The sequence below is a fragment of the Mirounga angustirostris genome, unplaced genomic scaffold (assembly GCF_029215605.1).
Source record: "Mirounga angustirostris isolate CCGP_5_RB_7025 unplaced genomic scaffold, mMirAng1.0.hap1 SCAF_17, whole genome shotgun sequence".
Lineage (NCBI taxonomy): Eukaryota > Metazoa > Chordata > Mammalia > Carnivora > Phocidae > Mirounga > Mirounga angustirostris.
In genome coordinates this window covers 23,586,094-23,614,021 of record NW_026991725.1, presented here as the reverse complement: position 1 = coordinate 23,614,021, position 27,928 = coordinate 23,586,094, and the positions used below count along the sequence as shown (strand labels likewise).

The 27,928-nt window shown below is 49.8% G+C and overlaps 2 protein-coding genes across 14 annotated transcripts in view; one reads left to right on the top strand and one right to left on the bottom strand.

Moving 5' to 3' along the window:
• The window catches only part of SP6 (Sp6 transcription factor), a 76,610-nt gene that overhangs the window by 42,195 nt on the left and 6,487 nt on the right, over positions 1 to 27,928 (bottom strand). For 2 of the 9 annotated variants that reach the window (XM_064582885.1, XM_064582883.1), the window contains exons 2-4: positions 18,532 to 18,651; positions 3,220 to 3,459; positions 1,736 to 3,120 (exon numbers count right to left, since the gene is read on the bottom strand). The gene's annotated coding sequence lies outside the window, so the exon portion shown is untranslated. Of the gene's footprint in view, positions 1 to 1,735; positions 3,121 to 3,219; positions 3,460 to 3,918; positions 4,026 to 4,112; positions 4,255 to 11,303; positions 13,621 to 13,775; positions 15,276 to 18,531; positions 18,652 to 27,928 lie in introns of those variants that run through there. The other 7 variants (XM_064582884.1, XM_064582887.1, XM_064582882.1 and 4 more) reach the window with 6 other exon arrangements.
• Positions 434 to 27,494, top strand: SP2 (Sp2 transcription factor). Of its 5 annotated transcripts, XM_064582880.1 has the most exons (8): positions 2,283 to 2,310; positions 3,849 to 3,961; positions 15,413 to 15,489; positions 16,209 to 17,183; positions 23,070 to 23,382; positions 24,562 to 24,736; positions 24,960 to 25,153; positions 26,402 to 27,494. In XM_064582880.1, exons 3-8 carry the CDS (start codon positions 15,427 to 15,429, stop codon positions 26,500 to 26,502), a joined length of 1,821 nt encoding a protein of 606 aa, XP_064438950.1. In that variant the 5' UTR covers positions 2,283 to 2,310; positions 3,849 to 3,961; positions 15,413 to 15,426; the 3' UTR covers positions 26,503 to 27,494. The 5 variants fall into 5 exon arrangements, with proteins under 5 accessions (XP_064438949.1, XP_045745003.1, XP_064438950.1 ...); XM_064582879.1 differs by lacking the exons at positions 2,283 to 2,310; positions 3,849 to 3,961 and adding an exon at positions 434 to 1,363; XM_045889047.3 differs by lacking the exon at positions 3,849 to 3,961 and having other exon boundaries at positions 2,213 to 2,310.

Below are 27,928 nucleotides of genomic sequence, written 5' to 3'. Positions count from 1 at the left end.
AAGACCAATTCAAGTAACTCACAAGGGCTGCCAAGTTCTGTTTTTGCACCCTGTTCCCCCACCCACACACATGCACCCCCCCACTTGGGCTGCCTTCATGATGGGGCCTCTGGGGTGAGAGCAGCAGCAGAGCTGCCCCCGCTTTTGTCCCACAAAAGGTTTGGCAGTGGCCCAGCAGGATATTCAACCTCACCCCCCCAAAAACTCCCTGCACCCTAATACAGCTGAGTCACTGAACCGGGGTGGAGTCCTTGGCCTGACAGTGAAGCAATCTTAACTTGAAAAATGACATGGGAACAGAATGTATGGTCTACATAAACAAGTCCCATGTAGATGTAATTGTATGCAAATATTCATTTTTTAACTCCGCATTCATTTCCTGCCAGTCCTCTTGTACAGGCCTCAAACCTTCCACTGCAGCTCACAGTACAGCAGGGGTCAGAAGTGAAAACAGAAGTGCAGTGTTAGCGAGCCAAGCCCTCTGCTATGGCTCAGCAGGAGTTAGGTGTTCAGACTTTAAGCAGGATCTTGAAGGATGTATAGGAGTTTACCAGGAGAAAGGAAGGCTAAAGTAGGAAGGGAAATAGAAGAAGTGTTTAAGAAATGTGGAATTTTTCCTTGAGGCAAAAGGGTAGGTAGGATCTGTAGAAAGGGAATGGGGCGGAGTAGGAAAAATCCACAAATGAGTGTAAAGGTTACGGTTTGCCTCCTAGAAAGGAGTTTGGGCTTTTTATCCAGAAAGGCATAGATCGGGAGACAATGAAGGATCTTAAGTAGAGGAGGGATAGCTTCTAGAGCTTTGTTTTTCCAAAGGCTAAGGCTGGGAGGGGTAGACTGGAAGAGAATATTAACATTTATTCATCAGTTCCTACATACAGGGCATTGGCTCTGCATTTTATCACTCCAACCCTTTATGATAGCGTTTTTCAAACTGCCAGTCATAATCAAGAAAAGGAAGGCAGGCAGAAAGGAAGGGAGGGAGGAAGGAAGGTTAACAGGATAGAAAATACCAGCGTCTCACGGGTAGGAAGGTTTAGTATTGTTTGCGGAAACTTTGTTATACATTCTCGCAGGAGTGTTAAGTGTACTGTATCAGGATTCAAATGTATTTCTCGCTGTGGCTTATGGTTAAAAAAAAGAGAGAGAGAGAGAGAAGCCGCTGCTCGGAGGTGTAGGTGTGGTGGGCCTCCTCGTACAGACGAGGACGGAAGGCGCGGGGAGTTTCAGTACCCTGCCGCTCTCCTAGGGCGATGTGTAAATTTCGAACCAGGCTGGTCTGAAGCCAGAGAGGATTCCTTCTCGATAATGCCCGGCAGCGCCCTCCAAGCGCTGTGCGTACTCACACGGCACCTCATTCCAGGAGGTAAGTGGGGCAGGACCAATTCTGTCCGCCCGAGGCGCTGGTCAGAGCGCATATTCCGGGGGTGCCCCCGACACACAGAATCGGATTATTAGAGGCAGCCCCGGGAAATCTCCCTTTAGACAGCTTCAGGAGATTTTGGGGGGCCGCCCGTTGGGGGGGGGGCGGTCGCGGCAATAACCAGGTGAGGATGGACAGGGGCTTGCACCGAGACGGCGAAATAATCCCTTTTCTCAGAAGTGTCACGTAGCCCCAACTCCCGCTATTGTTGGACTCCGATGCCTGGCAGCACAAAATCGCCTGGGGGCTCATTTCCCTCCCCCGAGGCGCTGAAAGGCGAGGGACTAAATAAAAGGCTGGTGGCTTTCCACTCACCAGGCACGGGGCTTGAGTGGCCGAAAAGCAGGTGGCCCCTGCCACACCAGGGCGACACTGGACTGAGGTGTAATGTATGTACTATTTATAGGGCATTTCTGGGCCTCACCCTAAGGACTTCTGATTGGCTTTAGGGGAGATCTATCACTCATCTTTTGGATTCGAGGTGGGTGGAAGGTCAACCACGACCAATACAAAACCACTCCTCGGCTAAACCCCTCCTCGTCTAGCTTCCTGTTGCTGTCCATCATCCACCTAGCGGGCGGGACTTTGCCTCCCGCCAATTGGCTGGCGAACATGTCGTTCACTCTTCAGTAGGTTTCCGGTTGGTGCCCTCTACCGTCCATCAGTGACATTTCACAGGTCGATTGGCTAAACCAACGTCGCTCTAGATGCCTCTCTTTGATTGGTTATTGGTGCTGTCGGTCCCCAATGTACTGAACTTTTATTGGTGAACGCTGCCGTCGCTCGGGCGGTGGCGGGCTCCGGGATTGGCGGGTGCTGGGCGGGCGGTGTCAGGCTCTCGGTGGCGGCGGAGGCGGCGGAGGCCAGGGAGGAAGATGTCGTAATGAGCGGTGGGTCCTCGCCGCTGCCGGCGGGGTCTTCCCGGCCCCCAAGGGTCGGGAAGACGGGCAGAGGCCGCAGGGACGGGGAGCCGGGGCTGGGGGTTCCCCCCTGGGGCCGGGCCTGGCGCCGGGGCCCGGCTCCGGGAGGGGCGGGGGAGGGAGGATTCCCGCCCGGAGGAGGAGCGGGGATGGCCAGCCGGGCGGAGGCACCCGGAAGGGGGCGTTCGACTCCCCGCCCCCTCGGAGCCCGCTGGGCGGGAGGGTGGCGCTTCCGGGGGCTGGCAAGAGGTGCGGGCACCCGGGCGGGCCTGGCACCCCCCTCCGCCTGGTTGCCGACCCGCCTCAGTGCTGCTCGGCCCGTGGACATAGCCTGGGTCCGCCCCGAGGAGGCGGCCGACGCTCCTCGTCCTTGTCCTGTGTTCGGGGGACCCTCCTGCACTCTGACTCTAGGTGCCCGCCAGCGATTCGGGGCCCTCCCGAGTGCAGAGAGGAGCAAGGGAATGCTTGAAATGCAGACGGCGCCAACCACATGGGCACTGCTGGGCAGAGAACCCAACCTGGTTCCCGATATGTCCCAATGCAGAGATGGTGTCCGGACACGAGGGCACCCCTTGGACAGATGACTTCTCGCCTTAGACTGCGGAGTGGGCAGAAACCTCCGTTTAATGTTTTTACTTGGGTCTTTGGAGTACCAGCTAGATACATGCAAGCTCTTAGCAGAATTGTTAGCCGTTTAAGAACTTGTTGACAAAGAGTTCCCAGCCTGTTAGCTGATGCTCCGTCGGGGGGACTGCTGATTTCCAAAAGCCAGGTGCAAACCTAAGGAATAACAAGAGAAACAAAACAAAACCGATACTTACTTTCTTCCTCCACCCCACCTCCATCCCCATTGCTGACTTAAGGTTTTCAGCCTCCTACCCGTGCTTCTTGGCTTATGTTCCCAGTGGCTTTCTAATTTTAGTTGAAAAGGAACTGTGTCTTCTCCTCTGGGCAATTGAGAAACCTGTCTTCACTGCGTTCCTTGGTTTTGATTCCAGTATACCCTCATGTTTGTTTCTTAATTAACTTGATCCAGAGGGACTCCCTCTGGCTCTTCTCAGTGCACATTCTCCCAAAGTTTGTTTTTCTTGAGGTTACTTCTTGCTCACTTGTTGATTCCTAGAGAAAGGGAGAGAGGAGCTAGAGATCTGCTTTAAGCAATGAATTGGCTCATGGTCCCCCATGACACTGATTTTAAGCGATGATTTATAGGTGATGACTCTTTCAAGGTGCACTAGCATGCACTATCTAAAACTTGCATGCTCTAACCCAGAAGGCATTAAGTATCATAATGGAGGGCTAGGTGTTGAGTTGGTGTTTTGGGTAAGATTTTTAGGGCTAGAAAGTTAAGGGTGTTGGCCAATTCACAGAGAGGCTGTTAAAGGAACAGTGCAGGAGTCCACACCATAGAAGTCATTTTGATTAATAACACAAAGAAACATGTTGTCAGCAATAATGAATGTAACTGCAGTGTCTTGTTTTGTTTTAAATTCTTGTGTGCGATGAAGGGGGCGAATCTGTCAGACAACCTAGCAGTTGGGCTGATGATGTCAGTGTTCCAGTGGCTTCTAACAGGCATTAATACCTGTTGGAAATGGATTCTCATTGGCTGGGGCGATTGGTAAGTTTTCTAATTCTGGTTCTTCCCCTTGGTTGTAGAGAGGCTTACCCCCTTCATTTGAAAGCTGCAGCAAGGAAAAAAAAAAACTGGTCTGACACAGTGTCTTTGCCAAGGAGACCCAAGTGGAGTTAGTTCATAATCAGATCCTCACCTGACTGCCCTATAGGGAGAACTGGCTCCTGGAGGAAGAGTTTGGCATCAGTGTTGACAGCACATAGACTGGCCAGTTTTTTTGTTTTTTTGTTTTTTTTGTTTTTTTACCTCCGATTCTATTAGTTTGGGCCTCTGGAGGCCTGTCAGAGGAGAGAAGAAGCTGTAAGAAGATTTTGGCAAATTATCTGGGTAAAGGAGCTTCAGGGCGTAACAGCAGATAGGTTAGTTCATTTGGATATCTTGGCCTTGAACTTCCTCCTCCTTCTGTTGACTAATGGCAGCTCTCTGGAGAAGCTGCAGGGTCTCTGTAACCTGAACCATCCTTTGCCCATAGGCATGTGATAATTCGAGTCTGCTTTAAGCAAGTATTGCCCATCCAGGGCCCTTATGAAGACATTCTAAACTTGCTGTCAGCCAGTAGACCCTGGTATTGGCTTGAGTTCAGCAATCTTCTAGACTTTGTCACCCCATTTCTATGATGGAAATGTAGCATATTTTTCTTTTATGATTTATCTTTGCCTTCTTCATTCTCTGTTTACACACATATTGGAAGCCTTGCTTCCAAGGATTGAAAAATGTAATTATTTTGGAAGGGGTGGGCAATGGCCACAGAATGAAAGATGCAGAGAAACACTGCTTTAAAGTGCGTATAGAGTATTAGAAAGTGTAGAGATGTGAACACTTCTGAGTTTAAATGATTATGTGGTCCAGTTGAAACCTTGTGGGCTGAAGACTTGAAGTAAAATCTATTTGGAGAAACTCCAGTACTTTCTTATGAGTTTATTGGGTGATACATCTGGTTCCTTTGGGTAGCTCAACTGGATTAGGGAACTTCTAGTAAGTTCTAAGCTAGGAAAACTTGGCCTACATGCTGGACCAAATCAGTACAAGCTGGACTGAGAAATGTGCATCATGATGGAATGCATTTGTTGATGTTTTGCTTGTTTTTTGCTATGGATTAAGAGGGTAAAAACATGGGACATTACCAACTCAAGGGCATTGTCAGCCTAAGTAGGGAAGGGATTAGAGATCGCCCTAGAAGAGATGCTCCCAGGTGGTACTGGTAGATTTGTTCTAGTTGATAGGATTCCAGAATGGAAAACTGATTTTTCTGCTGCCTCACGGGATGATGGAAAGAGAACCCAGGAGCAAGTTCAGCCAGCACTCACTGCTTGGGGGAAGCCATGGCCTCTACCACGTGTCTAGGAAGTGGTCTTTCTGAGTGCTCCGAGGCCGTCACTGACACGGGGGATGACCAGGCTTCTCATCAGGGTGGGCTCTGGGCTGGTGGGCTCTGGGGAGATGAGCTCTGCTCAGGAGCAGCGGAGAGCGAAAGGGCTGAGTGCCCAGTTGAGATGCTCTTCAGTCTGTCCCCGGGAGCGGCTCCGAGCAGTGCTGAGATCAGGGCTGTTTGTGTCACGGGAAAAGCATGTGTGCAGGCCCAGCTGTTTGAATGCTCCCTCCGGACACCTCATTCCCTTAGCTAGTTTGTTTCAGCTGCCGAATCGCACGTGGCCAGAAGCCTCACCATCCCAGTGCCAAGGTTTAGCTTGGGTGACTGTTGTTTTTGATTCTAAGGGCTCTAAGATGCCAGTTTGTCCTTACGCACTGGCCTGCACCCTGCCAAATGTCCTCTTTCTAGAGCTTCCTCTTTGGGGTATTTGTTACCTCTCCTCTGGGACTCCGTGGAATCACAAAGCGGCTTCTCAGAGAGTGTGACTGGGGAATAAGAGATAGCAGGCAGGGCCGTGTGATTGGAAGTGGAACATTTCAGCCCCTGGTCAGTGTCTAACTGAAGTCTTCTCAGATTGGCCTCAACACAGACTGAAACATTTCCCAGCCTTCAGAACAGTAAATGGTATGAAGTCAGCACTCATCTCAGAACTGGTTCGCGCCCAGGATGAATGCGGGAGTGACTCAAATAAATGTGCTAAAGCAGAGAAAGCGTGTTTGTACAGAATGCTCTTCTAGGGGGAAAAAGTGTATCTTGCTTTCTTTTTTTCTCCCGTTCTCCAAGACAGCTCTGAGGTCAGGATTCTTTGTACCATTTCCTGGGGCTGCTCTGTCAGAGCGCAGAGCTTCCACCACCCTCCGCTGCCCTGGGTCCCCACTCACTTCTCCAGAGCCCCTTCTAGGACCAGTGGGTGTGACCCAGGCAGGATGCAAAGTAACAAATGACAGTCCCATTTCGAGGAGGGGTGTACATATAGCAGATGCTCTCATCTGAACTTATTCGGAAAAGAGCCCCCTCCCTGTGTATGTTAATCAAAAGAAGCATTGAAATGTGGTGCCTGGTGTGTGGTGATGAGGTGTGGGCTTGGAGATATTTGTCCAGGAGCAGGACTGGACCGTGCTGGTCTGCACACAAGCACTTGTCCCCTCATGACGTGACTGGCAGGCTTGAGAGTTCCATCTGGGCCTGCATCAGCTGAGCCGACCTGGCAAGTGGATTCCCAGCCTCCTGCCAGGACACACACATCTGCGGGTTTTCTCTTGTAAACTCCATTTAGGCTCTCCTGCTCTACAGCCTCCAGGATTCATTCATTCATCCATTCAAAAAGAATATACTAAGCACCTACTATGTGCCAAGTAGGAGGGATACAACAGTGGGTAAAGCAAGGGGAAATCCCTGGCTTTAGGAAGCCTACATCTTAGCGGGTGACAATAAATAAATAACTCCTCGGTATTAGATATGGGAAGTGCTAAGGAGAAAAACAGAACAGAGGATAGAAGAATGGGAAAAGTTGAAATTTATATAGGGTGGTCAGGGAAAGTTTCAGTGAGATGGTGACGTGAGAGCAAAACGGGAGAGAAGGGAGAGAATCAGCCATGCTCAGTCTGGGCTGGGAGGCGGAGGGTGAAGGAGAACAGCAAGTGCAAAGGCCCTGAGAAAGGGCCAAACCTGGCATGTTGGGAAACCGCAGGGAGGCGAGTGTGGCTGAAGCAGTGAAGGGGAGTGACGGGATAGGTCAGAGGGGTCACAAGAGACAGGTCACATAGGGCCCTTATGTGTCGTGGTGGGGACTTTGGTTCTTTGAATGGGAGAGGGGATGCTGTTTGGGGCGGGGGAGGGCTCTGAGCAGAGGAGTACCATGAAGTGTGGATAGGTTTCATTCTGGATGCATGTTGCGAATAGGCTGATGGGAACAAGGTCAGAAGTCCAGATAGGAGGTTTTTGCATTTAACCAGGGGAGAGATGATGCAGACCTGAATCTGGGTGATAACAAGAGGTGGTGGTGAGAGCAGTCCGATGCTGAATATATTTTGAAGGTAGAACCTAAAGTGTCTGCTGACTGTCAGATGTAGAGTGTGGAAAATAAGAAGGGGCAAGGATGACTTGCAGGGTTTTTAGCACCAAACCGCTAGAAGGACAGAATTCCAACCCCTACATGAGGAAGTTTGAAGGAGACACAGAATTAGAGCGATATCAGTGGCTAGTTAGATTTGAGATGCTTGTTAACATATCCATGTGGAGATGTCACTAGGCAGTTGGATATACAAGTCTGCAGATATAAATTTGGAAGTCATCATTACGTAGAACCTATGTACTGTTGGTTTTTAAAGCTGTGAGGCTAGATGAAATCACCCAGGAAACAGGTGTAAACAGAAGAAAGGTAAATGCTGAGACGGTACCCTGGGGCCGCCCAACCAATTAGAATTTGAGGAGAGGAGCACCCAGCAAAGGAATCTTCGAAGAAGTAGCTAGAGAGGTAGGCCAACCTGGCAAGTGTGTCCTAGAAGCCAAGTGGAGAAGTGTTTCAAGAAGAAAGGGGTCTGCTGTCAGATCAACACACAGAATGAGGCCTGAGAATTAACTGTTAGACTTAGCAACGTGAGGTCACTGGTGGTCTCTGTGGCATGGCAAAACCTGGAGCAGTTCCAGGAATGGCAGGAGAGGAATTAGGGGCAGCAATTATGGGTAACTGGCAAGGGGTTTTGCTTGAAATGGAGAGAAATAATGGAACTTAGCTGATGTAGGGAATTTTAACTTCTTAATGAAATGGTGGGCCCACATAAGGGTCCTGGGCTGAGGCCGGGGTCAAAGTTGGGCGCAGGGAAGGCTCCTAAAGTGTCTGGATAGAGACAAAATCTTCTTTTCCACCCTCCTCCTCTGGCCTGAGGCATTAGCCAGCTTAGCCAGCTGCCACCCACAGTGTCCTCCTGAATTGGAAGTCAGTGAAGTTCCTTTTGCCCGTATTGAGCTCTTCTGTATGGTTATTACAGTGCTGGAGACTTGCTTCTCAGTGCTTTGGAGTCTTTAACTGCCAGTGTCACTGCTCCCTCCATGCGGGCCAGTTCTCTTAGCTCATTTATGAACGCCCTTTGAGGTCCAGCTTTGTTCTCTTAAACCAGCCATGGCTTGCTTTTCCCTTACCAGCTCTGAATTCTTCCAGGCCAGGCAACTGGGAGAGACTGGGCTTAGACACTGTTTTGTTGGCTTCCGGCCCAGCTGCGCTGACCAAAATAGCCAGCAGAAGGACTGTTTGTGCAGAGTGAAATTCCTCCAGGGGAAATAACATAGCGCATGGCCAAGAAAGCCATGGTAGGAACCCATGAGGCAAAGAAAAAAAAAAAAGCCAAGTACCCCCAAGGTCTGGCTATGGAGTTTGACCCAAGTTCTCTCCAGAGGGAAAAGAGCTTCCTAAAGCCTCTTGTGGTATTTCTTTGGACCCCTTCTCTCATTCCTTGTGTCTCAGGAGTAGTGTTCTCAAGTGAAGGACCAGTGGAATGGCCCCCAGTCTGATGGCCAGGACTTCAGGGTCCTGTTGGAGGCCTCTTCCCGTTACTGGTGCTCCTTGAGCCAAACCATGGAAAGACCTCTAGGACAGATAGCACTCCCTGCTCTGTGAAGGGGGCTGTGGGGCCTGTGCATTGGCATATAGCAGGGGCACCTGACCCAGACTCGGGGGGCTGGAAGGGAAGAGGTCAGGAAAGGTTTTGCCTGAGTGAGTTATAAACCAAGCTCTGAGGACCGCCGTTGGCCAGATAAATGACAGAGAGCGCGTACACGCGTGCGCGCAAACTTGGGCTCCAAGTGAGAGAGGGCAGGGCATAGTTCCAGAAATGGAAAACACTGACGTGCCTGTGGGGAGAGTTGGAAGAGCAAGAGATAAAGGAGAGGTGGAGGGGGGAAGGGCAGATTGTTTTGGCTTTTACAAGCTTATCATAAGATCATCTGGAAGCTATTGAAGGGTATAATCCGGAGTGGCTGGATGGGATTTGCATGTTAAAGATTCTTCTGACACTGATAGTGGAGGCTGGATTAGAGCGGGCAAGTCCAGAGGCTGGGGAGCCATTTTGAAGGCTTTGGGCAGTATTCCAGGCTGAGTGGAAGGTGGTTAATGCCAGGGTCATGGCGAAGGGGATGGAGAGCAGTGAGTGGATTGGAAAGAGGTTTATATTTAGGAGGTAGAATCATGAGGACTTGATGAGTCATTGGCGATGAGGTTGACGTTCAGGTTTCCTTGTGATTAGAAATACCAGGGAGAGGCTGGTTGAACCAAAGACTCCTCCGGCCTGCGGGCGCTGAAGGACCCCTGGGTTGTGTGCTGGGGCGTGGTGTAGCAGTGCATTGAAAACTGGCCTGGCCCACCCTGGGCACCCTCCTGTGAATATCGACAGAGACATTAAGCCCATGATTATTTAAAGGGGGGCGAGGGTTACCAGAGGGGTTAACCTCCTCTCAGGGGTCTGAGTAAATGACACGCTGGATCCGGAGTGGGCTCTCAATAAATTGCGCTGGGGAAAAAACAGGCTGAGACCTGAAGGGTGAGTAGGTGTTAGCTAGTAAAGAGAGAAGAGCTCTGAGCAAGGAAAGGGCAGCGGCAGAAATGAAAACTGCAAGGATCTGGAAGAGGGCCTGTGGAGGCTGGGGATGAGAAAGCTGGGGAGAGAACGGGCAAAGGTGGCAGCTCAGTGTGGGCAGTCCTGTGGCCCATCCAAGCGAAGGCCTGCAAAGGGCTCAGGAGACCGGCGCCACACACACCCCCTGGAGTCGTCAGTCTGCGGACGGTACCTGAAGCCTTGTGAGTGGGCACGGTCACTTGTGGAACGGGTATTGGGCGAGCAGGAGGGGTGTTGAGGAACAGTAGTATTGAAGGGTGGCAAAAGGCAGAGGAGCCCACAAGGCGAAGAGGAGGCCAGAGAGGTAGGAGAAGATCCGTGGGAATTTTGAGGAGGAGGAAACAGCGAAAGGGTCAAGAACTGCTGAAGAGGGTCTGTTGGCTCTAGCAGTGAGGAGGTCCTCGGTGACCTTGGCAGGAGCAGTGTCCGCAGAGAGCCGCTGCTCCAGGAAATTAGCAAGTGAGAAAAGAGGGAAGCAGTAAAGTGCTGGCAGCTTTTCCACCAAGTTTGGCCAGGGAGGGAGGGAAAAAAAGGCTGTCGCTGGAGGGGATGGTGGTGGAGATGGCTGATCTGTCCATCAAAAGCCAGAGGCTCAGCGGATGCCTTTTCTGCCGTGTTGAAACTAGACTGGCTTCCAGTATGGGGAGAGGAAGGTCAGGGGTGGTGCCGTCAAGCCCTCGACCCCACCCCCAGCCCCCCAGTCTGGAAGCCTTGCTTGATGCCACTGGAAGTTTTCCTTGGATGGAGCCTGAGAGCTACTGTTGTTTGTGTAATAAATCACGGTCAATCTTCACCAGCCAAGGGACTGTTGGGAAAGTTTTAGCCAACCTGAACTAATGAAGAGTCTGAATGACTGAACTCTGAAAGGAACGCAGCATTTCTTTCAAGAATACTCACTAAATCCCATTTACCGTGTTGCTAAATGTAGGTTTCAGTGACCAGACATAAACTGTTAAAAGCAAATGGTACGATTAAAATGGTAGAAGCGGTATAAAACAATTACATGATTATGCCCAGGAGTCCCTTTGCAGTCTTCATACAATAGTTAGCCTCACTTTGAATAGTATGAAGACAAATTTAAGCACAATTTATGTCCCAATTACACGTTTAGATATAAGGTTCCAAATTAATGAGGTTCAAAGATCATAGTCTTGCAGTTACATATCTACGCCACTTCTGAACCACTTTTCATTTTCAAACACCCAACTGGAAATGCTTCTCTTTTCCCTTTCATGGTTAATCCCAGGATATAATTCTGCAATGGCAGGGAGATCAGTCTGTTTTGGTTGCCCAAGCTTGCAGCCCAGGGGCTGCAAAGCTCAGCGACACTAGGAGAGATACTTACAAACACTGGTTTGAAAGCTAGAGGGTTATTTCAGGAGCCAGCTGGGGAGGAAAATGAAACCAAACTGAAATGGTACAATGTCAGGCCCAGCAGTTCTGGCAGCTTGCTCCAGTAAATGCTGCTGTTAACTTCCTAACTGAAGAACCGCTCTGAGCCCAGCCCGAGCTCCAAACTGTTTGAGTCCAGGGTATCAAAGACTGCAGAGGGAGAGAGGAAGATGGGAAAGGGAGATGAGTAGGAAGCACGAGGCCTGTTTTCATTTCATTTGCACTCTGTCCTGTTCTAGTGCCCTTCCATTTCCTTAGCAGAAGATGTCTGTCTGCAGGAGAGTCAGTCACCCATTTTAGTCAAGGGAACTTGAGTCCAGGGGAGCCTCCTGGGAGAGCCCCCTGCCTTCCCTTCCCAGCCTTGGCCTCAAGTAACTCAGCTTGTTTTTAACAGCAACATGGTCTGAGAATTTAAAAAAATCTTCAATATCATTTAGTCCAGGTTCCCACCCCATCTAGACATCCCATCTCCAACAGAGACACACATCCTGCCTCTTGTCTAAATGATTCCAGAAAAGGGAGAACATTACCTCAAAAGGCAACTGATTCCATTTTTTGAAAGTTCCCCCTTCTGTTAATTTGAAGTCTGCCTTTTTAAAGTAAACTCTACATCCAGCATGGAGCTCAAACTCACAGCCCCGAGATCAGAAGTCACATGCTCTGCCTACTGAGCCAGCCAGGCACCTCAAAATCTGCCTTCTTGACGTTTCTATCCTGAAGTCTTTGAACCACGTATGGGGTGGATGCCCTGGTGGGTATCACTAGTCCGGCATCCTGGCCACACCACTGCAGCTGTCCTCTGAACAAGCTCCCATTGAAAATGCCCCTTTCAACATATCCCTCAGAACGAAACCTGACACTCCAGATGTGGCCTGAATGTGCAGAACACACTAGGATGATTATTTTTATCCCTCTATGATTGAACTTTTGGAAATGCAGTCCAAGATTGCAGTAGATTTTTGGCAACCACATCTAGATTCTATTGCCTCCTGTTTAGCTTTGAGGCAAACCCACTGGGGCTTTTTCACAGGAGGACCACTGTGAAGCTCTGTTGTTCCGTCCTATAGGCATGTGAATTTTTTTTTTTTTTTAAACCCAAGTGCAGGATGTACTCAACTTCAAAATTTAAAACACTATTTATTGATTATCCACTGTGTGCGTGCTGCTTCCATAGTAATTATTGACACCTCCCAGAATCCCAGGAGGATGCTGTTCCCTCTGTCCTATAGATGGCACAGTGAGCCTGAGAGGGATGTCCCAGCCACCCCACTGATGACAGCACGGCTCCAACTCTCATGGAGGTTTGGGACCTCATGCTCTAAAGCACTGCACATACTAGTTTGTAAAGATCTCTTTGAACCCTAATACCGACAGCCAGTGTATTTATAATCCTTCTCGGTCTTGTGACATCTGCAAGTTGAACGTGTCTGCTTGGTCTTTGCATGGTTTTCCAAACTTGGGTGGTGGGTCAACTACTCTAAAGCCACGTTTTCCAGCCTCTAGGGCACAGAACCAATTCAGTGAGTCACAACTAGCATTTAAAAAAAAATGAAATAGAGTAGAAAAATACCCAAGTCCGTCACACATAGTAAGGGCAGATTATTTTTTTCAAGAAACTCACTGCATGAGCACAGGACAGGGAAGTGTGTGGGTGCGTGCATACTGGGTCTTGACGTAAACTGTTTTTATAACTGTGGCTCATGGTCTAAATAGTTTGAACACCACTGCTCTAAAGGAAAAATATTTTTGAGTCAGCTTAGATCGTTTTCATTTATAATGCTGCAACTTTACTTAATTATGCACACAAATCTGTTTATCAGCTCACTGATCCAGCTCCTATAAAATTAATTAACTACCAAAAAGCCAGTAAAAGTCACATCACCAGCCACATTCTGGGAGGATGACATCTGATTGAACCCAGATCACTGCTGTCAGCATAAGCACGGCCAACTTGACACCTCGGGCTGCTTGGGTTTCGCACGCCTACCCTGCCATGTCTTGTGCAGAGCCATCATCCCTCACTTTGCACAAATGTAGCGCGAATTAAAACGTGCAGAATTAAGTTGTCTTAATTAGCCCACGCAGTTAGAGTGGTGCCACTTGGCACCGATACAGCTGTAAACACACACACACGCCCCAAAACAGGCAGAGCTTGGTAAAGTAGCAGTCACCCAGTGGATGTTTGTTTTTAAAAGATGCCCATCACAGTGATAACACAAGAGGAAAACATTCTGGCAGAAAAAGCACGCGCCTCCAAGGAGAAGCTGCAGACCCTCATCCTAGGACTCACCCCTAGTTTGAGACACCCCGGTTGCCCCTGCAGCAGCAAACCCCTCAGGATGTGCGGATCTCAGCACTTCTAGGGGGAGGCACATCTGGCTTAGCCCCCAGACTAGACCATCCTGCCTGCAGTTTTTTTCCCTTCTTGTTCCTAAGAATATTATGAAGATGTCAGTCAGATGCCTTGTTGAAATAAAAAAACACAGTGTATACTCTTCTCTTGATGTATCCAGGCAAAACCCCATGAGACAGCATGACTCCGTTTTTGCAGCCCTGTGCTTATTCCTCATGATCATTGTTTCCTTCAGTAATTGTAGTGTGCTGTTTGGTCATGTGTTCTCGGATTTTGCCAAGGATCAGTGTCTGTAATATTTCAGGATCTCCCTATACGATTTTGTCCAGAGCTGCCCTTTGGCTTCTCAACACAGTTTATTTCTCTGAAATAATAACCTTGTTTCTGTACTTCTCGAAAGCTACCTTCCAAAGGTTTAGGATGCAAGTCTCACTGCCTGGTGTCCTTTTCCTTTGTGATTTATGAACTACAGGATGGCATAGATTCTCTCCCCACCCCAAATTCTCATGATTTCCATTTTACTTCTATTTCTCTTATATCAGATTTCAGAGTAATTCCCCTCATTACTTCATCAACATTCTTTATTTTTCTTTATTTAAAAAAAAAAAAAGAATAGAGTATATTGACTGTGGGAAAATGAGAAAATCCAGAAAAAACAGGAAAAAAATTTAAGTCAAGCAAAATTCTACCACCAAGAGATAATGGGTTTCAACATTCCAGCATTTTCAAAGACTTTTCCTGCTGTATTCACATACAGAAATATGTCCATGTTTAACGAAAACAGAATTTACTCTATTTTCATTCTTCTTCTTATATTCAGTCATTAGTTCTAGTCTTGGTGAAGCCTTTGGGGCCATACCTATTAGCCTACGTAAATTCACTTAAAGCGGTTACCCATATGCTGAAGATCATTACCTGGGCCATGGCGCTTTTGTGGTGAAGGCTGAGCATAAAGCACCTAAGACTTCCTCATGGAGCAGGTGTATCTTTGTCAGGGATCCTGGCTGAGAGACGCTACTCTCCCAGGCTGACTTGGCATCTGGCTATAGCAGGAGTGAGCAAGAAGCTTGGGTTGGGGTGCCTGGGTGGCTCAGTCGTTAAGCGTCTGCCTTCGGCTCAAATGTAGCGCGAATTAAAACGTGCAGAATTAATTAAAGGGTCCTGGGATCAAGTCCCACATCGGGCTCCCTGCTCCTCAGGAAGCCTGCTTCTCCTTCTCTCACTCCCCCTGCTTGTGTTCCTGCTCTCGCTCTCTCTCTCTGTCAAATAAATAAATAAAATCTTTAAAAAAAAAAAAAAAAAGCTTGGGTTAGAACTAGAGGATGAACTGCAGGGGTGAGGGGGACTCCCCTGCTCACCAAATAGGGATTCCGACCCAGCTAGAGAGAGTCAGCAGTACCCCATAGAGACAGCTGTTAGGTCACTGAAGCTGGTCTTGGCAAAGTCTCGTATCTTCGTGTTGTCCCAGGCTTTACGATGGCTGGAGACAGGACCAGCTGCCCTCACAGCCCGGGATGGACAAGTCATTGGAAAGCAGAGGTCATCCACTGAACAAGACGTAGGCTTGCTAACCTTGAGTGGGGAGGTGTAAGGAAAGGTTTACCTCTCAGAGAAGCAGCAGTGAAGAGAGGCAAAAAGGGTATCTGAGGCCCGTGGGCCTGGGTTCCATTTGGGCATCTTGTGCATTATTCCGTCTCCTCTTCCAACAGATCCACAGACCAGCATGGCCGCTACTGCCGCTGTCAGTCCCAGCGACTACCTGCAGCCCGCCGCCTCCACCACCCAGGTGAGTGGGCAGCGGGTTCTGAGCGTTGGGGGCTGCACCAGCCTGGAAGCACTCGCTGAAGCTGACATTAAACCACAGCTGAAGACTCTGTCCTGGCTCACTATAAACACCCTGGGATATGAGCCCTGGGAAGGTTCGGTTGTCTGCTTTTTCTGAACTGAGAAGCCAGGGCCACTTACCTGAGGTGGCACAGTTGAGTCGGGGGGAAAAGCAGGATTTCCCCACTGACCATAAAAGGGAAATAGAGGCTGGGTCCCTACACTCCAGAGGTTCTATCCTTGTCACCTCGAAAGAGCAGCCCTCCCCACCTTACCAAAGTGTTTATTCTTCCTGCGGCCTGTCCCTTCTTCTTTCCCTCCGTCCCTCCCTCAGTCCTTCCTCAGCTGAGGAATCAGGGGCCCCTTAACGCCTGTGATGGGCCAGTGGGCTTCTGCCTAAGAGCTGAGGGTGATTCCGTGACCCCCTGAGAAACAAGGCTGCTGGGAAGTAAGGGTGTTGGTTCACCCTGTAAATGGGGACTCCTGGAGAGTTCCTTCCTGAGAAAGACATTGCCTACTCTTTCTCCCTCAAAGAGGAGCCAGCAGGGAAGGGAAAGATGTTGGCACCGTGCCTACCACAGAGGTGGCGAAGAGCCTGCCAAGAGGAGAGGACCATGAAGGGCAGAGGGTGGCTGGGCAGCAGGTTCACGTCTCACCTTTCCTCCGCTTGTTCTCTCGCAGGATTCCCAGCCATCTCCTCTAGCCCTGCTTGCTGCAACATGTAGCAAAATTGGCCCTCCCGCCGTGGAAGCTGCGGTGACCCCTCCTGCTCCCCCCCAGCCCACACCACGGAAACTCGTCCCCATCAAACCTGCCCCTCTCCCTCTCAGTCCTGGCAAGAATAGCTTTGGAATCTTGTCCTCCAAAGGAAACATCCTTCAGATTCAGGGGTCGCAACTGAGTGCATCCTATCCTGGGGGGCAGCTGGTGTTCGCTATCCAGAACCCCACTGTGATCAACAAAGGGACCCGATCAAATGCCAATATCCAGTACCAGGCGGTCCCTCAGATACAGGCGAGCAACTCCCAGACTATCCAGGTACAGCCCAGTCTCACCAACCAGATCCAGATCATCCCCGGCACCAGCCAAGCCATCATCAGCCCCTCACCATCCAGTCACAAGCCTGTCCCCATCAAGCCAGCCCCCGTCCAGAAGTCGAGTACGACCACCACCCCTGTGCAGAGTGGGGCCAATGTGGTGAAGCTGACAGGTGGGGGCGGCAACGTGACGCTCACTCTGCCCGTCAACAACCTTGTGAACACCAGCGACTCCGGGGCCACCACTCAGCTCCTCACGGAGAGCCCCCCCACCCCACTGTCTAAGACTAACAAGAAAGCCAGGAAGAAGAGTCTCCCTGCCTCCCAGCCCCCTGTGGCTGTGGCCGAGCAGGTGGAGACGGTGCTGATTGAGACCACTGCGGACAACATCATCCAGGCAGGAAACAACCTGCTCATTGTTCAGAGCCCCGGTGGGGGCCAGCCCGCCGTGGTTCAGCAGGTCCAGGTGGTGCCCCCCAAGGCCGAGCAGCAGCAGGTGGTGCAGATCCCCCAGCAGGCCCTGCGGGTGGTGCAGGCGGCATCTGCCACCCTCCCCACCGTCCCCCAGAAGCCCTCCCAGAACTTTCAGATCCAGGCGGCTGAGCCGACGCCTACTCAGGTACCACACTCACCCTCTGCACCTGCCTCTCTCTCCTTCGCACTGAATGGCTGACTCTCTGTTCCCCCTTGGCTTGCTTGGAAGATGATGCTGATGCATCTCCTGGTTTGACCTGAGTGCTAGGAGTCCGTGTTGCCTGGGGTGGGCAGTGAGTGGCCATTTCTGCCGACACATGGGGTCTCTTCAGTTCAGAGGGTTATGTACAGCTCATCCTTAGAAATCAGATGAGACGTCCCTATATACCTATATTATGGTCCACTTCTTTTTGGGGAGTCTTTTTTGGAGGGTGGGTAGGGGGCAGATACATACTTGTTTTTTTAAATAAAATTTACTTTTTTTGATAGAACTACATACTCAGAACAGTAGCAAGAAAAACGAATTTCAGTCAGAACCATAGAATTTGATTTAAAGCAAGAACAAGGAGAAAAATTCTGGTCATTGTTAATGGCAAGGAAAAAAATAGGAAGACAGGGCACCTGGGTGGCTCAGTTTGTTAAGCGACTGCCTTCGGCTCAGGTCATGATCCTGGAGTCCCAGGATTGAGTCCCCCATCGGGCTCCTGCTCGGCAGGGAGTCTGCTTCTCCCTCTGACCCTCCCCCCTCTCATGCTCTCTCTCTCATTCTCTCTCTCAAATAAATAAATAAAATCTTTAAAAAAAAAAAAAAACAGGAAGACATAGCCCAGCTTGACAGCAGGAATACTTAGGCTAGATCCATCTGGGATGTTAATAATTCAATAAGAATGTTCTTTTGGGGGGCTTATATGAAGGTGCCATATTACTCGAATCTCTTTGGCCCTGTGAGGTGGTTTTATTGTTTGTGTATGCCTAGTAAATGCCAGAGATTATGCCCATGTTGCAGATGGGAGAACCTGGAACTCAGGAAGTATCCAAGAGCTCGTGGGGCATAGATGACAAGAGCCAGGATTCAACTCAAGTTTCTGACTTCAAACCCCATGCTCTTTTCCACTTTTCACCTTGACTTGCTGTTTCTCAGTGTGGCAGGTGCTACAGTTAAAATTGAGGACAAGGTTGTTGTTGTTGTTGTTAAGGATCTTTTTAAATATAAGAATATAGCTCCTGCCATTGAGGAATTTATAATCTGGAGTTGTCTGGAGAGAGAACAGAAGCATCACAGAGAGTGACAGTGGGGAGTTATGTCCTCTCCTGGGTGGAGAAGGAGTGCCCTTGAGATTGAGCTATGGACATGGAAGTCACACAGGAGAAAATCTGAGGCCTGCCCTGGAATGCCTCCTCCATCCTGGCATATTAAGTATTGCCAAGTGATTTTCTTTACACTGTTTAATTTACTTACTAGAATTCCTATGAGGTTCCATTACCAGACCTACCTTACAGATGAAGAACTGAGGTGACAGCTCAGGTGCACACGTCCTTGGCGGTACCTCCCCTCCCTTCCCTGAGGTCCCATATCTTGAGATTGATGGAGGCACGGCTTAACCCAGGTCTTCCTAAGGAAATAATCATACATATGCAGAAAGTTTTAGCTGCCTTATTTTTTTTTTTTTTTAAGATTTTATTTATTTTTTTGACAGAGAGAGACATAGCGAGAGCAGGAACACAAGCAGGGGGAGTGGGAGAGGGAGAAGCAGGCTTCCCGCAGAGCAGGGAGCCCGATGTGGGACTCAATCCCAGGACCCTGGGATCATGACCTGAGCGGAAGGCAGACGCTTAACGACTGAGCCACCCAGGCGCCCTTAGCTACCTTATTTCTTAAAGATGACATAGTTTTCCAATATCCTGAGTTGCTGTATATTACACAACTAATACTCTCTTAACTGTAGATTAGGCAGTTTACAGTCTTACAGCTAACTAAATTCCTAAAAGTGGGGCAAAGCATATGCACATTTTTCTGAAAGGTATTATATTCTGTATCAGAGATGGGCAGTCCACAGCCTGGGGTCAAATCTGGCCCACGCTTCTGTTTTTGTTGTAAATAAAGTTGAACTGGAATGCAGACACTGGAATGCCCGTGTGCACTGCATTTGCACTACAAGGCAGGGACCTCGTCATGACCTGCAGAGTTTAAAATACTTACTGTCTGCCCTTTACAGAAAAGGTCTGCTGACCCCTGCTCTATATTATGAACAAAAAATGTTCTAGTAACAGAAATTTGAGATACACAGAAATAGCATTGATATGCAAAAGGGGTACGATAAGATGTGTCTATTCATTAAGAGATGACATGAGGTTTGTTTCTTTGCTTTTAACTGAGAAACAATCCCAAACAACCCAGGAATTAAAAATAACTCTAATCAAAATCACAGCAGGATTTTTTTTTTTTTTTTTTTTAACAAATAACTTTTTGCTCCTGGATCATTTGAGTGTAAGTTGCCACCATGATCCCTGTCACTTCCAAATGTTTTATAGAAAGTGTCTCATTATTACATGCAAGGACATTGTACATGACAACAATACAATTAGCAATGAAACATGCTAATGTCTTTCGTTCCCCAGTCTTTACTTGATATTCACGACCTTGACACTTTGGAAGGCTACAGGCCAGTTATTTGGAATACGGTCCTCAGTTTAGGTGTCTGTGATGTTTCCTCATGACATGTGGGTTGTGTGGTTTTTGTGGCTTGTTTTTTGTTTGCTTTGGGGTTTTTTTTGCAGAAATACCGCAGACGTGATGCTGTGTTCTCACTGTCCCCTAAAAGGGGTGCGTGATTTCAGTTTGTCTCAGTACTGAGGACAATTAAAGTGATGTTCGCCAGATTTCTGCACCTTTTTTTCTTTGTAACGAATTAGTATTTTGTAGGGAGGTACTTTGAGATTACGTAAATATCCCATTCCTCATCAGACTTTTTCCCACTTGTTTTAGTATCTTTTATTATGATAGAGGTTTTCTTAAAATTAATGTTTTGTTTTAGAAGAACTTTCTATTTACAGAAAGGTTGCAAAGGGAGTACATAGTGTCTCTTTCCCTCTCGCTTGGTTTCCCCAATTGTTAAACATCATACAGGTACCTTTGTCAAAACGAAGACACTGACATTGGCACATGACTGTTAACTAACTTCACACTTGGTTTGGATACCACCAGCTTTTCCACTTATGTCCTCTTTCTGTTCCAAGATCCAGTCCACATACCACGTTGCACTTAGTGGCCCAGGACCCTCAGGTGATAGCTTTTGGTCCTTGTTTTCCATGATCTTGACAGTCGTGAACTGTATCGGTCAAATATCCTACAGAACTTCCCCCACTCTGGGGTTATGGGCTTTTGGAAAGAATACTGCAGAGGTGACATGGCCCTCTCACATTACATGAGGAGCACGTGATATCCACATGACATCCTGGTGATGCCCTGTCCCTGATGATAACCTTTTGCACTGATTAAGGCAACGTTGGCCAGGTCTCTTCATTGGAAGTTGCTACTTTTCCCTTTCTCTGTTCTTCAGAAGGGAGTTGCTAAGTCTCCCGTCTTCGGGGGTGGGAATTAAGCTGTACATCCTGGAAAAGAAAGTTATCTATGAAATATTATTTGGAATTCTTCTATAAGGAAAAGTTTTTTCTTCTTTGTTCAGTTTACTTTTTCAATCATTATTTATTTATTTATTTTTAAAAGATTTTATTTATTTATTTGACAGAGAGAGACATAGTGAGAGAGGGAACACAAGAATGGGGAGCGGGAGAGGGAGAAGCAGGCTTCCCGCTGAGGAGGGAGCCCGATGCGGGGCTCGATCCCAGGACCCCGGGATCAGGACCTGAGCCGAAGGCAGACGCTTAACAACTGAGCCACCCAGGCGCCCCTCAATCATTTATTTATTAGCAGTAGGGGTTCGTGTGTATTTATTTTATACTTTGGGTTATAAGCCAGGATCATGTTATTTATTTTGTTGCTCACATTGTTCCCAGCTTCGGCCATTTGGAGTGCTTTGAAGATGGCCCCTGTATCCCCTGGCCCACTCCCACCTTTTGTTGCTTTTTTAAATCAGCTATGAGATATTCACGTGCTATGAAATTTACCCTTTTAAAGTGTACAGCTCAGTGGGTTTTAGTATATTCACAGAGCTGTACACTCATCCCTGCTGAGAACATTTTCATCCCCCCAAAAGAGACCCTCTACCTTTAGTAGTACCTCCTCATTTCCCCTCTCCCCCCAACTCCCCTGGCAACCACGAATCCATTTTTTTTGTCTCTGTGAATTGGCCTATTCTGGACATTTCGTTTAAATAGAATCGGACAGTAGGTGATTTTTTGCAACTGACTTCTTTCACTTAGTAGTAGCGTTTTCAAGGTTCACCCCTGTTGTCGTAGGTGTCAGTGCTTCATTCCTTGTATTTCTTACTTATTTAAGTAAGTAAGTACTACCTTACTTTAGAGGTACTACTAAAGGTAGAGGGTCTCTTTTGGGGGATGAAAATGTTCTCAGCAGGGATGAGTGTACAGCTCTGTGAATATACTAAAACCCACTGAGCTGTACACTTTAAAAGGGTAAATTTCATAGCACCTGAATATCTCAAAGCTGATTTAAAAAAGCAACAAAAGGTGGGAGTGGGCCAGGGGATACAGGGGCCATCTTCTTAGCCCTGGGATCGACCGTTCTTGGAGAGTGCAGTAATGGTTGTTTAAATATGTCATTCTCTTCTCCATTCGTTTATGTCAATAGGGACTATTAGGTTCCCATTTTATTCAGTGGGTTGTAATCCATTAGTATTAAGATTTTGACGTTCAAGTTACCCCGTTTGGCCAGTGGGAGCGCCCTCAAGTTGGCTCCTGTGTCCTTTTCCCGTCGTACCCCCGTTCCTTGAGGACCTTCTTACTTGCTGGTACCACAGATGTTCCAGTCTCTTCTTGTACTCTCCCTGCCCCCAAACCTGGAATCCGTTTTTTTCTCCAAGGAGCCCTGGTTCCTTTTAGTGGAGCATGATATTTAGAAGCTGAATCCCGGGTGCTGGGTGAGCTCATTGCCCCTGGAGCGTTGCTGCTCCCAGCCCTTCTCAGTAGACACAGCCAAGAACTATATATAAATATACATACATATATATGTACACACATGTAATGCCTGGATATATAGACATAGGTGTGGACACACACATGTACACCTACAGATATACACACATTTATATCTATATTTCTGTCTTTATATCGAAACCCAAGAGTTGCCACAATACCTCTGATTCCTATCTAGTGCCACACACTTCATCCTAGTTTCTCCCTTTCCATATTTGTAACCTTCTTCTGACAGTGAGAAACCTAGCTTCCTTTAGCCTTAATATATTCCACGTGGACACGCTCCTCAGCCTGCTGGGCCGGCGACACCCGGGCCGGCCTGCTGTCATCACTGCCCCACAGAAGCCCTCCTCGTCCCATTCAGGCTCTAACGTGCATATCTTGCCGCCTTTGAGACACACTCCCAAATTTCCCTCCGGCAAGCCTAGACCACTTTATACTCCCGCTCCTGATGTAAGAGTAAGTGCCTGTCTCCCTTCTGTCTCACCAACGGTGAGCATTATATTTTATTTTTCCATCTTTGCCAATCTGAGGTGGGAACAACTGTTTCTCATCGATTGTGCCTCTTAAGAGCTGTTTTCATTTGTTTGGTGGTCTTTCACGGTGCATCTTTTCTGACGTCACCATTTCGCTGCCTTCTAGTTCTCTAATTCTGAGGGCTGGCAGTGTATTTTTCCATGCTGAGTAAATTCAGTGTTGGTTTCCAATCAGCAATCAGCATTTTGCTACCTTAGTACAGGGATGCCATCGGCAGTGTGAACGTAGGTCTGGGCCAGTTGGAGAAGACTTGGGTGGACCAAGAGGTGCCCCCACTTCTCACCTGGGTGGTGAGGGCGGTGACACTGCATTCAAAGGTGTGGGGGCGTGGGGCGCAGTCTGTCCTGGGGCACTGACCCTTTTCCTCCGGCCCTTCCAGGTCTACATCCGTACGCCTTCTGGTGAGGTGCAGACGGTCCTTGTCCAGGACGGCCCCCCAGCAACAGCTGCAGCCCCCTCTGCCACCACGTGTAGCAGCCCTGCGTCCCGTGCTCCCCATCTGAGTGGGACCAGCAGAAAGCACTCGGCCGCCATCCTCCGGAAAGAGCGCCCCCTGCCAAAGATCGCCCCCGCCGGGAGCATCATCAGCCTGAACGCAGCGCAACTGGCAGCCGCGGCCCAGGCCATGCAGACCATCAGCATCAACGGTGTCCAGGTCCAGGGCGTGCCTGTCACCATCACCAGCACCGGCGGTGAGGGGAGGGCCCCTGAGCCAGGGTGTGGGCAGCGGGCCTGTTTGTCCTGCCCGTGAGAACTGTGGGCCAGCCTGGGGTTTCCAGTCACCACAGCGAGGACACTGCCCATCATTTGCCTGGCCCCTTCTAGCTTAAGAGCATGTCCTTACAGTTGCCCTCTGAGATCATCTAAGACACATGTTGGCCCCACCTGACAGCTGAAGATCTTGGAATATGATGGAGACATAAGATGTACTCAGGAAAACTCCAACTAACATACACATGCAGATTACTTTGGTACAGACATGAGGGAGATGTTCAAGGGAGGTTCCAGGTAAAGGGACATGAAAGAAGGCTTCTGGAAGGAGACAGCCTTGAGTTAAGGTGGGAAGGAGAGGACAGAGCCTTTGGCAGCGGGACTGGCTTGTCCTGCACTTCGTTTCAGTAGTTATATTTGGTAGTATTTACAGTGCGAAAGCGCCTTGCACATAATCAAGGGCACACTGTAGCTACGTAGCAAAAATGGTTCCTTGTACTTCAGCAGGGTGTTCTTTAACTGGGTGAAGAGCACTTTTCAAGGTAGTGGAAGCTCTCCGAATCTCCTCTTTTCATCCTTAAATGAGTTTACAGCACTTAACGTATTGTGCGTCTGGGTTAGGGGCATGGGATGCATCCACTCAGAGAGACACCAGTGTTAGGTCAGTGACACTCCCCCTGCTTGAGAATGGCTTTATGCAAGTCGTAGAGGACTTGATTTTGTCCTGGTTTCTCAGTCTTTGTACCAACGATCCCTGGAGACCTTCCTGAGAGCCTGAGCTTGGAGGAGTTTCCAAAGAAACACTCCCAAGACAAGCCAAGACAGGAACTTTCCCCACTGAAGTCACGTGGGCAGTGTAGTGACTCAGGACACCAACCGTGACGTCAACTGCCTGGGTTCAGATCCAGGTCCTACCAGTGATTAGCTGTGGCCTTGATATGTTATTGAGCCTCAGGTCCCTCAACTACAAAAGAGGGATAATGGTGTCTGATTTATGGAGTTGTGAAGGCTAAGCAAGTTAACACATTTGCAGCCTTGAAAATGGTATGTGGCACATAAGAGCCTCACAGAAATAGGAGCTGCCGCCACGACCACCTTTATCGAGGGCAGAAGGGCATCCGGCTTCTGCACCCTCAACTGTGCCCCCCTCTGCCCCACAGGGCAGCAGCAGCTGACGGTGCAGAACGTCTCCGGGAACAACCTGACCATCAGTGGGCTAAGCCCCACCCAGATCCAGCTGCAGATGGAGCAGGCCCTGGCTGGAGAGGCCCAGCCTGGGGAGAAGCGGCGCCGCATGGCCTGCACGTGTCCCAACTGCAAGGATGGGGACAAGAGGTAACGTGGGGCTGGGGGTAGTCCAGACCACCAGCCTGGCACATGCCTGTTCCCCCAGCCCTTCTGTGGGACACAGATGGAAAGGGGATGTCCTCCTCACCCTTCCTGTGCCCTCGGACCTGACCTCGCATCCTCTCTCCATCCTGTCCTGCCTCCATCTTCTACCTCCTCCCTTTCTCGGCTTCCCACTCCCTCCGTCCCTGCCCCTCAACCCAATTCCCAGGTCCGGAGAGCAGGGCAAGAAGAAGCACGTGTGCCATATCCCCGACTGTGGCAAGACTTTCCGGAAGACGTCCTTGCTGCGGGCCCACGTGCGCCTGCACACCGGCGAGCGGCCCTTTGTCTGCAACTGGTTCTTCTGTGGAAAGAGGTTCACCCGGAGCGATGAGCTGCAGCGGCACGCCCGCACGCACACAGGTCTGCCGCCCGCCCCTGCGGCCCCCTCGGGCCCGCACCCCCTCTGCTGCCTTCAGCAGCATCCCGACTCCTGGCCCTGCTGACGAGCTGCCCCACTGAGCAAGAGCCACAGACTGTTCTCAGGGGGGCCAGGACGACCCAGGAAATCCCTTCAAGCCAGTCCTTTACTGCAGTGTTTCCCAAACGGAGGTCATTTCCCTGACCCAGCCTCCACGACTTCCGCCAGAGCCGCAGAGTTACTTATTTAACAAGCCCTGGTGGAGAGGGCCAAGCACCGTACAGTGCTTTTTACCCATGAACTCATTTAATCCTCTGAACGACTGTGGGGAGGGCTCTTTGATTGTGCCCATTTTACTGAGGCCTAGAGAGGTGGCCGGGTCACCCAGCTAGTGACAGGTGGAGCCGGGTTCAACCCACGCGCTCTGTCCCAGGTCCGTACTCATCACTTCCCCACACTGCCTTTCCTGCTAGTATCTACCAAATGACTTCCCTCACATCGTTTCACTGTTTTTACTCATTTGTGTCCAGTGCCATGTGTTTGACCCCGCAGGCTTGATATCATAGTTACATGTTTTAACGCACTGGCGAATAGAGAACGATAAAATAGAAAAACGTTCACCCATCTGCCACCAAGCACTGCTGCGGGAATCTCCGGCGGCCCCCAGCACACGCTTTGAGAACCACTGCTAGAGCGAGGGCGTCCGTGAGCAGACCCCTGTCCTGGGACCGCCATCCTGGGCCTGGGGATGGGGCACACGACCCGAAGCCAAAGTCCTTGGCCGGTGAGGGGCAGGGGAGGGGGGCAGATCCTGCCCCCCCCCCCCCGCCCCGGGACTAAAGAGTCACTACTCAGAACAGCAGTGGCGGGCCAGCGAGGAGTGGGGCTTTCCTCGCAGGGGGAAGACATGGAGCCAGGGTTAGTCACAGGGACGGAGATCAGAAGGAAGCAGGTGATAGCCTTCCCTACACAGGAAGAGCCCTCGTGCAGGTACAGGGGCCCACGTTGGGGCGCTTCAGGCAGGGGAGGGAGGATGGGAACAGAGGAGACGGGGAAGTGACGTCACACGGGGGCGCAGAGAAACGAGAACTGCCACAGGCTTTGCGTGAGTCGACCGTAGGGAGCGGATGTGTAAGCAGGAGGTGGGTAGACCAGGATGGCGATGCCAGCTTTACAGGGTGACCCCCCCCTCGTCGGCTGGGACAGTGTCTGCACGTGGGCTCCCAATGACGTGCATCTTGTCTTCCCAGGGGACAAACGCTTCGAGTGTGCCCAGTGTCAGAAGCGCTTCATGAGGAGTGACCATCTCACCAAGCATTACAAGACCCACCTGGTCACAAAGAACTTGTAAGGCCAACTGAGGCAGGAGGCCCCGAAGACACAGTCCCTCATCTGCGTCCTGCCTGGGCCCCTGGTGGAAAGGAGGTCCCCGGGCTGCCGTCGGCCCCTCCCTTCTGTTCTGCGACTGTCCCCCCAGGAAGGGGCTCCGCTGCCCCTACTCGCCTCCCTCTCAAGCCCCTCGGCTCCGCCCCGGCCCTCCCCTCTCACCTCGAGCTCCCGGCCTGCCCAGACCGTGGACGTTGGCCGTGCCCAATGAGACGTTCTAAACCAGGACGAGTGGGAACCCTTATTTCCAAAGGAAAAACATGAATTTCACTCCGTCGAGGAGCAAAGTGAGCCCCCCCAGTCCTCTCCCCCAACACTGCCGGAGTCGCATTGTGCCATCTCTCTCTCTCTCTCCCCCCCCGCCCCTCCCCAGCCCACCAGCCACCTCGGATGCCCTGGGACCCTGCACCCAGGGCACCACTGGCACCCCCTTCCCCCCGGAGAGGCTCACGGGGCTGCCTCCACTCCACATGCCCAGCCCTGCCACAGCTCTCCTCCAGCACATTCCAACTTTCTATTTAAAAAGTCAAGCTACCCACCGATGCCCTCTTTTTCTATGGAGAACGTTGCCTTATACTCTACTTCAGATGATGAACACTGTGTATTGTGTGTGCTTTAAAGTTTTATTTAATTGCTCCCTTCTTCCTGTCCTCGTTACTCACCTCCCCCACGCCTGCTTCAGTTTAGGGTTTGGGGGGCAATGAAGAGCATACGGATTTTTTTTTCCCTCATTCTAGCAATTCTCTTTTCTAAATGACACAGCATTTCAACTCGAATCTGGATCCAGATAAAAACACCTTCACCTCCTGACCCCTTCCCTCTCCCCCTCATCCCACCCCAGCTGTGGCCCCAGCCCTACTCGTGTACAGTGTATATTGTATAATGGACAATTGTGTCTACTACATGTTTAAAAACATATTGCTTGTTATTTTTGAGGCTTTTAAATTAAACAAAAATCCAACTTTATTTTTAGTTGTAACTGCTTGAGGTATGTTTTATGAATTAAGTGACAGATTTGTTATCCTTTATTAACGATGTACTTTGTTGGTCAGCACTGGGCTGACAAAAATTTTTTCTTGCTAATAAATTTAGTTGCCTGAGGCAAAAATCTGCAACCTGGCGGTGCAGCTTCTTTCCTCTCTCACCTCGGAGAGCTTGGAGAAGGGGACTCCAGAAGAGGGAGCCCTGGCCTCTCCCAGCAGTCCGCACGGGGACCAAGGCAGGACCAAGGCAGGACCTGGCCCTCCTGGCGTCGGCATGAGCCCCCAAAGCCCCCGGGTGGGACCTCGGGCCAGGGCCCAGCACAGGCGTTCCTGCTTCTTTGAGCCAGTTTTGCGGGAATCAAAGCTGGCGCACGCTCTGCCTGCAGACTCAAGTGACAGCAATGCCTT

Coding starts and splice junctions, on each gene's coding strand:
- SP2 (XM_045889046.3), top strand. CDS start 9,990: ATGAGAAAGCTGGGGAGAGAACGGGCAAAGGTGGCAGCTCAGTGTGGG. Junction 17,184..23,069: donor CTGAGCCGACGCCTACTCAG/GTACCACACTCA, acceptor CGGCCCTTCCAG/GTCTACATCCGTACGCCTTC. Junction 23,383..24,561: donor CACCATCACCAGCACCGGCG/GTGAGGGGAGGG, acceptor TCTGCCCCACAG/GGCAGCAGCAGCTGACGGTG.